Source organism: Saccostrea echinata, unplaced genomic scaffold (genome assembly GCF_033153115.1).
Source record: "Saccostrea echinata isolate AGI-Se365-2 ecotype Australia unplaced genomic scaffold, CSIRO_AGI_Sech_v1 ptg000043l, whole genome shotgun sequence".
Classification (NCBI taxonomy): Eukaryota; Metazoa; Mollusca; class Bivalvia; order Ostreida; family Ostreidae; genus Saccostrea; species Saccostrea echinata.
This window is the reverse complement of record NW_026889792.1, coordinates 2711207-2725737: the sequence shown is the minus strand read 5'-3', so window position 1 is coordinate 2725737 and position 14531 is coordinate 2711207. Positions and strand designations below refer to the sequence as shown.

Sequence of the window (14531 nt, the reverse complement as noted above, 5' to 3'; positions counted from 1 at the left end):
TAGGTGAGCTAAAAAGTTTTCTACATATATACAAATCTATTTATAATCCTTTTAAGCCAGTAGCTACTACAGTTTTGGGGGAATTTGTAACTGTGGCGTATGACTGCCATTTTGAAAAATGGCTGCCAAAATCATCTGTGGTTGTCCAACGAAGTGGTCCATTATCCAAAATATATTACTCTACCTATACACATAATTTCACACTTTTATCCCAAAATGCACAATTTTATTTTGAAATAGCTATATCGCATGTCCATATTCAACATGAACATCTTTTGTTTACTACATGTATCTTTGACACAGAGAAGAAACATATTAACTTCTAAATCTGTAGATTATTATATCAAACACAAAACCATACGTTCTATTTTATTTATTGACCTCATCATTAGAAAATTCTACATGTCTACACGATAACTATGTAACTAAATATTCTTGTTAATTTATTTTTTGTTACTTTATTTGAGTTGATTAAATTGGCCAATACCTGATTTAAAACAAATTAGAAAAACAATATGTTATAAGAGTAAACAACTAAATACAAGTACAAAAGTTTGTAAATGTACAAAAGATTATGCATTTATAATACTGTGAATGTTTTGCATAGATTATAAACAATTAAATGTCCCTTTGCCAATGTCACTGTCTCATTTGTCCAGACCAACGTCAGTGTCTTGTTTGTCCAGACCTATGTCATTGTGTTGTTTGTCCAGACCTTTGTTATGTCTTGTTTGTCCATACCTGTGTCAATGTCTATGTCAGTGTCTTGTTTGTCCAGATCTATGTCAGTGTCTTGTTTGTCCAGACCTATGTTATTGTCTTGTTTGTTCAGACCTATGTCAGTATCTTGTTTGTCCATACCTATGTCAGTGTCTCGTTTGTCCATACCTAAGTCAGTGTCTTCTTTGTCCAGACCTATGTCAGTGTCTTGTTTGTTCAGACCTATGCCAGTGTCTTGTTTGTTCAGGTCTATGTCAGTGCCTTGTTTGTCCACACCTATGCCAATGTCTTGTTTGTTCAGGCCTATGTCAGTGTCATGTTTGTCCAGACCTATGTCATTGTCTTTTTTGTCCAGACCTATGAAAATGTCATGCTTATCCACACTTATGTCAGTGTCATGTTTGCCCACACTTATATGTCAGTGTCTTGTTTGTCCAGACCTAAGTCAGTGTCTTGTTTGTCCTGTTTGTCCACACCAACGTCAGTGTCTTGTTTTTTTAGACCTATGTCATTGTCTTGTTTGTCCAGACCTTAGTCAGTGTCCCGTTTATCCACACCTATGTCAGTATCTTGTTTGTCCTGTCTTGCATCTCATTTGAACAGAGCGACCATCGGATGACTCCCAGTATTTTATTTGTCCAGATTGACCATTTGAGCGGACACCTCCCAAAGTCTCCTCGCTGCCTCGTCATCTTGGGCTGCTTTTGATTCCTCCTTCACAGCACAATCACTGGAATATAAACAGCACAATCACTGGAATATAAACAGCACAATCACTGAAATGAATATTACAGTTTTCTTTAAATATTAACATTTCAGAGTTGGAAAAGATGCATTTTAATTCAGAATGATACTAAACTAGATGTTATCATACTAGAAGTAATACCACAAGTAAGTGTTGCATTTAAATATTCTCTTCTTCATATCTTGGTAACTAGCTAAGAGACCATAATATATAGTATAATAATACATAGTATTTTATAATCATTGTGTGTACCCGAAGTAGAAAGCGCAGATGTAAACGTGGAATAAAGAAAGAAAACAGAGCACAATATGTTCACGAAGAATCGATGATGAAAAATTTATTACTAGATGCTCACACTTTCTTCAAATCAAAACTCAATTAAATCTTGAGATTTCACAAATTGTTATAATACCTGAAATATTTTCCAGTGACGTTATCCAAACTTTCGTCAACAGCACAGTAAATATTAGTTTGTGCACCTTCCCTCGGAGTTTTAAAAATCAAGGCAATGAGAGGCCATATAATCTTATATCCCGGGACGTATCTCTGTAGCTCAGTAATTACTGATCCGGGATGAAGAGAGTTGACCGTCACGCCAGTTCCTGAAAGGAAAAGTTACCTGCATCTTATAATGAAATGTTTAAAAAACAAGATGTGTTTGTGAAACAGTGATGCCCCCGTATGGTAACTTATAGCAGAGGTTAAACTTTCTCAAATGCAAATCAAATATGTTGATACCCAAAGTAAGGTCTTGTCTCGAGGAATAAACCTATGAAATATGAAAGGTCTAGAAGCAACCATTGAACAGATATGGAAAAGATTAAAGTTTTTTTTTTCCAAAAGTATGTCAAACATCAAGGTCAAGGTCAAATGGTCAAAATTAATGGTGCCAAAGGAAAGGCCTTCTCCCGAGAAATAAAAAGGTGAAATATGAAAGCCGAAGCACCAATCGTTCAAAAGTTATGGCCAAGGTTACAGTTTTCCAAAAATAGGTCAAACTCCAAGGTCAAGGTCAAAGGGTCAAAGCTGTTGGTATCCAAAGAAAGGTCTTGTCACAAGGATTACATATGTGAAGTATGAAAGCCCTAGCACCAACCGTTCAAAATTTATGGCCAAGGTTAAAGTTTTCCAAAAGTAGGTCAAACTCCAAGGTCAAGGTCAAAGGGTCAAAGTTGTTGGTATCCAAAGGAAGGTCTTGTCACAAGAATTACACATATTAAGTATGAAAGCCCTTGCACCAACCGTTCAAAAGTTATGGCCAAGGTTAAAGTTTGGTAAAATTTTGCAAAGCTGGGTCAATCTCCAAGGTCAAGGTCAAAAGGTCATATATGGTGGTACCCAAGGAAAGGTCTTATCATAATGAACACTCATATCAAATATTAAAGCCTTACCCTTGATAGCGCAATAGTTATTGGCTAGGTTAAAGTTGACAACAGACAGACAGACAAACAGGACAAAAACAATATACCCCTGGATCTTTCGATCCGGGGGCATAAAACAATCCAAGAGTCATTTTCCAATTTTTTGATCCACCATTAGAGCATGACAGATGCAAAATGTCAACGTGTCAATTACGTAACGGAAATGAAAAATGTCACTAACTCAAGTATTTAATGAAAATCAAGTGAATAATATGTTATTATTATGAAATCTTTGGTTTCGTGGGCTATAACCAGACCATAGACGGAACTTACTGTATAAAGCATTATATTTACACTAATCTTTTAGATTCGTCTTATACTCAGCGATTTTGCTGCTTACCTTTGAGTCTTCTACTGAGTTCTCTGGAGAACAGGATGTTGGCCAGTTTGCTTTGAGCGTAAGCCTGAGTTCGATTATAGCTCTTTTCACTATTGATGTCATCAAAATTTATTTTGTCGGTGACTATGTAATAATAAAAATAAATATTTAGTTTTGATGCCCAAAATTAAATATTTGGTCATGTATGTCTAGCCGATACCTATACTATATGACTTGTTTGAGTTCCAGACACTCTAGCCCATATATAACCTTTGTGCAGATTTCAAAGAACAGAAGAATACGATTGTATAAAAAAGATAAACTGAATGAATACTTAGAAATAAAATTGGAAGTATGCATTTTCTTCTTCAGTACTGGTCACTAAATCAAACCCACACTAGCACTTACAAATGTGTGCAAGGGAGGACACGTTGACAATTCTTGCTGGGGCGGATTTCTTGATTTTATCCAATAGTAGATTGGTCAGCAGAAAATGACCAAGATGATTGGTTCCAAACTGCATTTCAAACCCTTCAGCAGTTTTCAAATATGGGCATATCATCACTCCTGTTGATAAATTGAATTCCACATTATCACCAATATAATACTATTTTCATAGTTCCCAACCATTTCATTTCACAAGAGTATTAAAACAGAATGCCCAAAGAAATTTTCTGAATAGTTGCGTACAACGTTAGAGACGAAAGAAAATGTTTAAAGAAATCATTCTGTTTCAATATTTTCCAACGATTACTTAATCCCAGTAAGATTCGTCGAGACTAAAAATTTGTACTGACGTGTACTCAGTGTGTAAATGAGTTTTGTTGCGAGTTTAGAATACTAGTAGTAAGACTTTAGTACAAATTGTTTAGTCTCGACGAATCCCGCTCAGATTAGCGCTTTCTAAGAACAAAAGAGCTAATATTAAGTGTTGATCTTGAAATATCAAAAACAGTTTCTGTAATTGAAATGTACGTATCGACAATAAGAAGTCCATAGGCCACAGCGCTCACCTGGGTAACCTTTGTCCTGTTGTTTATTTAGAAGAAAATTTTTAAAATATTTGTCCTATTTATTTCCATGAGAATTTGAACTCATACTCTGACCAAACCTTAGCTCAAAGAGGTCATGACTTAACTAAACTTGAATCATCAAAATGTATATATATATATATAGATTCTTCAATATCAATGTGACTGGCAATGCATTATATATATTTTTTCTTTTTTGTGAATGTACATGTGCCAAAACAAATAGCCTTCCCTCTAAATGGATAGCAGCATCTCGTTGATCATAAAGGCCGTGTATCTCATGAGGTTTCGTTATTATTTACGTTATAGTTTCTAGATGCATATATATCGATGGTTACAAGAAGTTTTATTTTCTTAAGGCTACAAGGAATACATTGATTTCCAGCATTTGAATATACATTTCACAATGCAATTATCTTTTTATCTTAAATGTGATTAAATCAGTCATAATATTGATTAATGAACTTTGTAGAGAAAACTTTGAATGAAAAAGAAAATCCTTAAAGAGGTTTCCGACAATAAAACTATAAAAACCTTACAAAACCATTTTGAAAAATATTTAGATAACTTGTTTATTGATTTGATGATTAGAAACAAAACAATACAATATGCCTTGAAAAGATCTTTCGACCACATTTATATTGTAGCTTGAAAATACGACCTGCATTGTTGATCAAAATATCAAGTCTGGGTTCCGTTTTGTTGATGTCCTCGGCAAATTTTCTCACGGAATCCAGTGAAGCCAGATCAAGAATCTTCAAGACGACCTGTTTATTTCCGGTCCTTTCAATGACTGCAGCTAAGGCCGTCTCTCCCCGACCCCGGTCACGACATGCCATGATCACTCTGGCTCCTAAAACGATTTATTACTGATTGTCTCTCTCATTTTCATGCGTTCATAGATGAAATATTGTGAATTTACTATATTTTTCCAGATTCTTCAAAAAGAGACACGAAGAAAGACTCTCTCTCTCTCTCTCTCTCTCTCTCTCTCTCTCTCTCTCTCTCTGAGAATAAAGTATTTTCCAGCTAAAAAAACATTTCATGAAAATAGGTAAAGAATGAAACATTTTCTCAAAATTTTGATGATTTTTTTTTTGTAAAATCAAGCCACATACCTCTGCCTGCTAGGTCGATAGCGGTCTCTTTCCCTATCCCCGTGTTACAGCCTGTAATGATTACGGTCTTCCCATCCAGGCGAGCTTTACTGTAACATTTCCCACCCGCTGCCCACAGTCGAAACAAATATAACGTCACTCCTAAACAGGAAAAAAACAGGAAAAATCCTGTCTCATTGACTAATATCGAAAATTACTGTAGAATCACTTATTTTCGTGGTTGGGGGGGGGGGGGAGAATTGGTTCGTGGGAATTTGATTTGGTTAACGAAGTGTTTAGTTGTTTTATAATGGAAAATTGACATTTCGTGGAGGACTTGAATTCTTAGGTCTCTTCAAACCATGAGAAGAATGAAAATAAAACCCCACGAAAATTTGTGATGTTAAAGTATATTAAGAACATGGCTTCCCATTAATTCTCGGACAGTCAGATTGCGATTTCAGGCTTCCTCTTCTTTACCATTGCTTAATTAACAACGATGATGAGCAAGAACGTGACCTTATGCTTCTAAATTTCTTTGACCATTTGGTCGAAAAAGAGGGTTTAGGTCACAGGCACTTGTTTCGGTAATAAATTTTTAACCCATAGTGTAATAATAACACAAGGTATCTAACTCCGAATTACACGGAGTACCCCCCTCCCCCAGAATCGCACTCATTTACATTTTCTGAGGAAATACACTGACAAACTGTTTATACCTATGTTTTCTACGATAATTTATCTACACAACCATATATGGCATGCTTGTCTTTATTTTCTTTAGTTCCGTAAACAGCGTCAAAACTCTGCTCGCCGTGTGGAAAAGTCGAATTCAACCATGAAATGGTATATGCTAATCCCGCACAGAGAACAAAATTAAAAAATGAGTGGGTTTAAAAATTCAATTCCAGTGTTTAAATATTGCATGAGTAAATAGAACTTGTTTACGTCTGATTTTCCCTGAAAACATTACGATGTTTATCCGATGTAATTTTAGAAACAGATTTTTAGCCAATCAAAATCTCTGTGCGGGATTAGCACATACTATTTCATGGTTGAATTCGACTTTTCCGCTCGACGAGCAGTTTTGACGCTGTTTACGGAGACTAAAGAAAATAAAGACAAGCATGCCATATAAGGTTGTGTAGATAAATTATCGTAGAAAACATAGGTATAAACTTTGTCAGTGTATTTCTTCTGAAAGTGTAAATGAGTGCGATTCTGGGGGAAGGGGGTACTCCGTGTAATTCGGAGTTAGATACCTTGTGTTATTATTATACTATGGGTTAAAAATTTATTACCGAAACAAGTGCCTGTGGTTTAGGTGTATTTATGGAGATGAAAGTCATGCAGACGCTACATGTACATGGTTTGGTCCAAGACTATCTTGTTCGTATTGGTAAGAGGCGTGTTCTCACCCTTCTCTCACACAGGCACTTGTTTCGGTAATAAATTTTTAACCCATAGTATAATAATAACACAAGGTTTCTAACTCCGAATTACACGGAGTACCCCCTTCCCCCAGAATCGCACTCATTTACACTTTCAGAAGAAATACACTGACAAACTGTTTATACCTATGTTTTCTACGATAATTTATCTACACAACCTTATATGGCATGCTTGTCTTTATTTTCTTTAGTCTCCGTAAACAGCGTCAAAACTGCTCGTCGAGCGGAAAAGTCGAATTCAACCATGAAATAGTATGTGCTAATCCCGCACAGAGATTTTAATTGGCTAAAAATCTGTTTCTAAAATTACATCGGATAAACATCGTAATGTTTTCAGGGAAAATCAGACGTAAACAAGTTCTATTTACTCATGCAATATTTAAACACTGGAATTGAATTTTTAAACCCACTCATTTTTTAATTTTGTTCTCTGTGCGGGATTAGCACATACCATTTCATGGTTGAATTCGACTTTTCCACACGTCGAGCAGAGTTTTGACGCTGTTTACGGAGACTTAAGAAAATAAAGACAAGCATGCCATATATGGTTGTGTAGATAAATTATCGTAGAAAACATAGCTATAAACAGTTTGTCAGTGTATTTCCTCAGAAAGTGTAAATGAGTGCGATTCTGGGGGAGGGGGTACTCCGTGTAATTCGGAGTTAGATACCTTGTGTTATTATTATACTATGGGTTAAAAATTTATTACCGAAACAAGTGCCTGTGTTCTCTCACCTTAAAAGGATATGTCTTTTGGGAAGCAGATGATGGGCATATTGCACGTCAAATTAAAAAAAAATATAAGCTAAATATAGTTTCATTTTTTATCAACTGAAAACTATAGTTTACGGACCGTAAATTATAGTTAACGGCGTTAATCTACGTATTTCATATCTCTAAACCATATTTTTAAAATACCTTAATCTACGTTTCGCAAGTATAAACCATACTTAATACGAAAGTAATCAATTAAATAAATTGCGATTGCAAAACATAGTTTATTACATTTTCAACAGTGAAATACTGTGATTTATTTATTGAATAAAAGTGATATTCTCTCACAGTGTGAAAGGATACCAAAATGATATTCTCTCACAGTGTGAAAGGATATCAAAGTAAGTAAAAAATAATTTCTGCCTGTCATAAGATATAGTAAATAACCATCTTAATAGAGCTAAAACTGCAAATTTCTTCTCAAATATGTTGCTAAAATCTATGCTATGTAATGGTTTCAATCTCACAACTGGTAAGCTATGACATCTCAACCACTCAACTATGACGTTAAGCCTATGACACTGTGTTACGAAAAGACAGAGGCAAAGGGAAAATTAAAAAAAATGTAATAAACAGAAAATTCAATGTTTTGTAGATGAATATGGAATTTATTTCACTCGTGAGACAGGATATTTTGATATTTTCACTCGTGATTCGCACTCGTGAAAATATCAAAAAATAATTTCCATATTCATCTACAAAACATTGAATATCCTCTATTTATCTGAAAAATACGGTTTGACGATTTATAAACTATGGTTTACAACTCTATTATTATATAGTTAACAATTGTTAATTACAGTCAACGGTTGTAAACTATAGTTTACAAATATTTAATGCGCCTAATTAAAAAGTGTTATAAATATAAATGTAGTTCTACAGTTCGGAAACGCAGTATAACGATAGCATGTCATCTCTCACTTTGTATCGAAAATGTACAATTTATTTTAATACAAACGGGGAGTAACTCTAAAACTTTGACCGTGATCGATGCCAAAAATTTTTAGGGATGCGCGATTTTATCGGTATACCGGTATTATTGTGCGATACATATCGTGATACGGAGACTAAAATACCGGTATTTGGTATATAGCAATAAATTCCGGAAATTATTCATTCATTTGTTCAAACTATTAAATGACAATGACTGGAAGTGTAAAAAATATTGAAAACAGTTAAACAACGGCATTCAAAAAAAAAAACAAAACAAAAAAAACAATGGGTCGGGCCACTTTGAAAGGGGCAGTCAGGGCCATAGGGAGTTGTGGTATAAAATTTCATTGCAAAATCTCAACGTTTCTTGAGATATCGCCCGGAAACGAAAGTGTTACACACAGACAGAAAAACAGACAAATATCCCCATTTTCAATGAAAGAGGGGGGGGGGGCAATTATACTTTCAGACCACATGCATAGAAAAAAAAAAACCAGAAAATAATACTCTGTTAAACATTTTACAAACAGTTTACAAACATATGGCAAAAGGTTTTCTTTAAATTCTATGAAAGATTTATTGATTAATAAGTTATACCATGTGATTTATCTCTCTTTAATAATTGGTCGTATCGGCAATATCCTCATCGTTGACAATACCCATTCAGATATAACAGGAAAGGAAAAAATGCATGGTTGGACTGGGAATCGAACCCGGCGGGACGTACCCCTGCATCTCTAGTCAGGTGCTCTACCGACTGAGCTATCCAGGCCGATATTCACAACCCTAATCAATACATTCCTCCCACCTTAAATTGTCTTCGTCCTCGAAAACACAAACTAAGTTCTTATTGCCCCTATCAGGACTTTCACCTGCAAGTCCAGAGTGGCACCAAATTATGTTAACAGGAAAGGAGAAAATGTATGGCTGGACCGGGAATCGAACCCGGGATCCTACATCCCTGCTCTACCGACTGAGCTACCCAAGCCGATATCCACGGCCCGAACTTACACAGAGAAATGAATGCATATCATGTTCCCGTTCAACTGAAACGTTTTGTAAAGGACAAATTTATGGTTTAAATAGCAGACCGTAGCTTTTGAATGCGTAATTCCAAGCGACCCATTATCAAGGGTTATATGAGGTCTTTTGCAGACTATTAATTGACATATCAATACTTATCCCCCTTCTTTCGAATTAAATGCACTCATTTGTCGCTAAGCCTATGTTCATTACTGCAACACGTCATTCAATGCAACCATTGCTCGAGTTGCTTTTCTTTGTTGCAACTCTGGCGTAAATTTAAAGTCGATCGACTACAACGCATTAAGCAATAAAACATAGATTGTTATTTATATTATATGTACCTGTGACGATCAGACTTGCAATTGCAGTTTGATGTTCGGAAAGAAAACTCCTTAACTCATCCATGGCGTTTTCTTCCTTCTTGTACGGAGACCCTTTATGGCAACTTTTGGTGTAAAAAAAAATGCCACGAAACTGGTGAATTTTGACTATGAAAACATCCTAAGTTTCGATTCTAATGATACAATAAGATAAATCGTTATGGAACCTGTGGCACCTTTTGCAAGAAAAAAAAAAAAATTACGACTAAGAAAAAAATGCATGTCTCATTCCACAACAAGTATTTTAGCTATAGGACACTACAAAACGGTCACCCGAGTATAATACAACAATTTAGAGGATCAAAATAGTATAAAATAAACCATGCGCTGGTCTAGAGGGTGGGGGCGGACCCCCCCCCCCGGAACTTGCAGAGTTATAAAATGTATATACAGTGTACTGAAGCAAATAAAAAATGACTTTGGACACCCCCTCCCCCCCCCCCCCCCGAAAACGTGGACTCCACCATCACCACCACGAAATAGGTATTTTCACGTTTTAGAAATGGAATTTACGTTTTTTTATTTTTATTTGGTTTTTTTGTGTGTGTGTTTTTGCTTTGTTGTTGTTGTTGTTTTTTTGTTTTGTTTTGTTTTGTTTTGTTTTGTTTTGTTTTGTTTTTTTGCCTGTCAAGTAATTTTCCGGGTTTAATATGTTTGGGAAGGGAATTTAGGGGTTTTTTTGTCTTTTTTGCTGACAGGGTTGGAACCAACCCCCCCCCCCCCTTCCTGGAAAAAATTTCTGGATCCGCGCCTGTAAACTGATATATGAAGCTTAATAAAACATCCTTAATCATTGACTATTCCATACCCATAGCAATAAATGAAATGTACTTAAATGGCACAGGCAAAGAGCTTTAGATTTTGCTTAAAAAACGTTGTTAGAAAAAAATTTCTGATCGTGATTTTTGTCTCCCCTTCCATGGAGAGACATATTGTTTTTGTCGATTTTCTTCTTCTTTTTCTTCTTATTCTTCTTCTTCATCCAAATTTTTCCAGGCCGTAACTTAAATACCCTTTGACATTACGACTTCAAACAGATGACGTTAAGAAAAAGTGCATGCCACCAAAGTTTTTGACCTCGACATATTTATAAGGTCAAGATCAATCGTCCAGGCCATAACTTGAGATCCCTTTGATATTAGAACTTCAAACTTGTAACATAGAAAGAAGACATTAATACAAGATACACTGCATAAGATTTTTTACCTGGCTCCTTTCTCCCTTCAAGGTCAAATAGAAAATAAACACGATTTGACCATAACTTGAGAATCCTTTGACATTAAGATTTCAAACTTGGAACATGCAGAGGTGGAGAAGGTGTGCATGCCATCAAAGTTTCTGACGTTGATCCAATTATTATAAGGTCGAGGTCAATCTTTTAATTAAATACTATATTTAAAGGGTTCTCAAGTTATGGTTAAGTCGTGTTCTCTCAATTTGACCTTGATGAAGAAAGGGGTCAAGATCAAAATTTTGGTGCAGTTCATCTGTATCAATGTCTTCTTACTATGTTACAAGTTTGCAATCCTAATATCATCAAAGGGTTCTCAGGTTATGGCTTGGACTCTATTTCGATGTAAAAGATTGACCTTGGGCTTATAAATTGGACCAAGGTCAAATATTTTGGTCGAGTGCATTCTTCCTTCATACCACCTTAATGGATGGTATGAAGAATGGATTCTTAAGTTATAGTCTAATCAAGTTTTTTCTCTATTTGACCTTGGGGGAAGCTTAAAAAAGGGGTCAAGAAAAAAATTTTGATGCGTTGCATCTTGTATCAATGTCTTGAAGTCCTAATATCAAAGGGTACTCAAGCTATTAATTTGTAAGGTCAAGGTCAATCTTTTACATCAAAATAGAGGTAAAGCCATAACCTGAGAACCCTTTGATATTAGGATTGCAAACTTGGAACATAGTAAGAAAACATTGATACAAAATGCACTGCACCAAAATTTTGACCTTGACCCCTTTCTTCATCAAAGTCAAATTGAGAGAACACGACTTGGTTATAACTTGAGAACCCTCATGACATTAAGACTTCAAACTTGGAACATGGAGAGGTGGTATAGAGGAGGCGTGATTTTTTTTCACCTTGACCTATTACTAAAGTCAATCTTTTACATGAAAATATAGTCCAGGTCATAACTTTTTGACATTAGGGTTTCAAACTTGGAACAAGGAAATACAACATTAAGACTAAATGCACTGCATTAAAATATTTGACCTTTGCCGCTTTCTTCATTCAAGGTCAAATAAAGAAAAACACGACCACACCATAACTTAAGATCCGTTTGACATGAAGACTTGAAATTTTGTACACAGATCGTGGAATGCATCATTATTTTTGGCCCTGATCGTATTATTGCACTCGTTAATGTTGGTAAAGAAAATGTTTAAAAAAAAAAGAAGAAAAAAAACAATACCCACTAGTTTAAATTGAACTGACCAAACAAGTTTCAAATACTTTGATATAATGTGATCCAGCATATTCACTTCATATTATCCATGTAGCTGTCAGATTTTATTCATGATTTAAGTGTCATTCTCTATAAATTGTTTTGTCCATGAGTTCTCATAATATTTTGAGTATCCCTTCTTACATTACGTTATATTATGATTTTAATGCCATTTTCTCCTACAGGCGCGGATTTAGGAATTTTTACCAGGGGAGGGGGATCTATATCAACTCTAACAAATCTCATACTCGGAAATTTTTTGCCCCCCCCCCAAAAAAGTAAACAACTTGCCCAAAACTGAAAAACGTATTTCGTGGCGAGGAGGTGTTAATGTAGACACTTTCCATAGACGATTTTCTTCAGAAACATGACTACTTTCCTTTTTAAGAGGGGTCAGTCTTTCCTAGGTGGGGTCCAAGGTGATTTTTACAAAGAAATTTAATAAATCTTGAATTCCAGGGGGTCCAGACTCCCGTCCTTCCCCCCCATCCCCCGATCTTTGCTTGTCCTATTTGCATGAATAAAATATTGCTTTTCATAAACAAATTTTCTGAATTTTGACCTCTACGATTTCAAATAAATTAACTTCATTCCAAAAATCACCGACACTTTTAATTCGGTAAAAAAAACTGAATTTTATTACGTTTTATCAGAAACATTTTTTTTTCTTTCAAATAAGATTGTTCTCATTCCCTCAATCTCTAGACTTGCTGCTTTTTTCATCGCCCTGGAAGAAAACAGATACAGAAAGTGTAAAAAACAAAAGAATGGAATAATAAAATCATTGACTTTACACAATTAGAAAGATAAAAGAAAGGTATTTAAAGTACAGACATAAATTTTACCTTGAAATAATCTACTCCAATAAAAAACAGTTTCCGTGGTCCAAACAAGCTATCATCTTCATCGTCATCATCGCCATCGTCTTTGCTGGCATTCAGAAACTAAGAAAAAATGTAAAGTTGTAATATAAGTACTTGAAATTATATTCTACTACTACTATTTCATACGAAAAAAAAAAAAAATTTTGCAAATCCTCATAAGGATAGCAAAACAATATTTTAAAAAGGAAAAATATGCACTTTCAAGTTTTTTCACGAGTTGCCTTACTTTACTAGTTTGCCTTTACCTTACTTGCTACAGCTGATAATTATGTAAGGTTTGTTATTGTAATTTTTATATTATACAGGTAAACTTCGTTATCACGACATCGACGGGACCATCGGAAAATGTCGAGATATCCGAGGTGTCGAGATATCAGAGTTGAGACTTGACGTCCAAGATTTCATTGCATAGCAAAACAGACAAGCTTATTATATGTACATGACTTTAATATAGACTGTAGCTCAACATATTTCAGAATTCCCTCTATTTTTATTAAAAATCTAAGAAGTTATTTTAAAAATCTTGTTTATAAAACGTGTTCCTTATCGAAATCTTTCTAAATTCACAAAGTTTCAGCAACAAGTTACAGCATTGAGCTGCATTCGAGTGTAACTTGCCTTTTCGTCAGAACAGGATACGAAATGCGCTCTATAAACTTCGAACCGTATAAAGTCGACATCCGATATACGGTAAAAAAAAATAATAAATGCGGATTATTTTTTCTTATTTCATTCAGAAAGAATGTACAATAAAATTAATTTTTTAAAGAGATTTGTGTATCTAAACTAACGTACAGTGATGTTACGGATGCACGAATTACGACTGATTCTGTCTATCGTGTCGTTAATTGGATTGTTTCCTGTTGAATACATTTTAACTACAAAATATCATTAAAACTTTTTTTTTAATTCCTTAGTATGAATTTTTCAGTGAGTTTTTGTTATTCATTGTCATTTAGTTATCTTTTTCAAATTTAAAAGTTATGTTACGTTTCGATATAAATAACATTCTGTACATCTACGCAGAATCGTGTAGATTTAGCGATGATATTACCCAAGCTCAATTAACTTCTCAAAGACGCCGAAGGGGCTTGGGATTCACCTACAAACACAGTCTATAAAATTAATTAAGCAGCGTGCAGTCAAAACATTGGTGTGAAAGGTGTGAAACTTTGACGACGTCGTGATACCCGGAGTCGTCCGTGCGTGACGAGCGACCCTGTCTGACAAACAGTTAGGTTCAGTAGAGCAGAAAATTGCCGATGTCGACATATACCAGGTAAATTTTGCTCT

The 14531-nt window shown here is 35.0% G+C and overlaps 1 protein-coding gene across 1 annotated transcript in view; it reads right to left on the bottom strand.

The window, feature by feature from the left end:
• Positions 1 to 315: 315 nt before the first annotated feature.
• Positions 316 to 14531, bottom strand: part of LOC133201230 (uncharacterized) — a 29749-nt gene continuing 15533 nt past the window's right edge. The window contains exons 9-17 of the mRNA XM_061337023.1: positions 13200 to 13298; positions 13062 to 13081; positions 9860 to 9963; positions 5355 to 5495; positions 4898 to 5089; positions 3614 to 3772; positions 3227 to 3349; positions 1878 to 2067; positions 316 to 1450 (exon numbers count right to left, since the gene is read on the bottom strand). Coding sequence (XP_061193007.1) covers positions 1351 to 1450; positions 1878 to 2067; positions 3227 to 3349; positions 3614 to 3772; positions 4898 to 5089; positions 5355 to 5495; positions 9860 to 9963; positions 13062 to 13081; positions 13200 to 13298 — 1128 coding nt within the window. The 3' untranslated portion in view covers positions 316 to 1350. The remainder of the gene's footprint in view (positions 1451 to 1877; positions 2068 to 3226; positions 3350 to 3613; positions 3773 to 4897; positions 5090 to 5354; positions 5496 to 9859; positions 9964 to 13061; positions 13082 to 13199; positions 13299 to 14531) is intronic.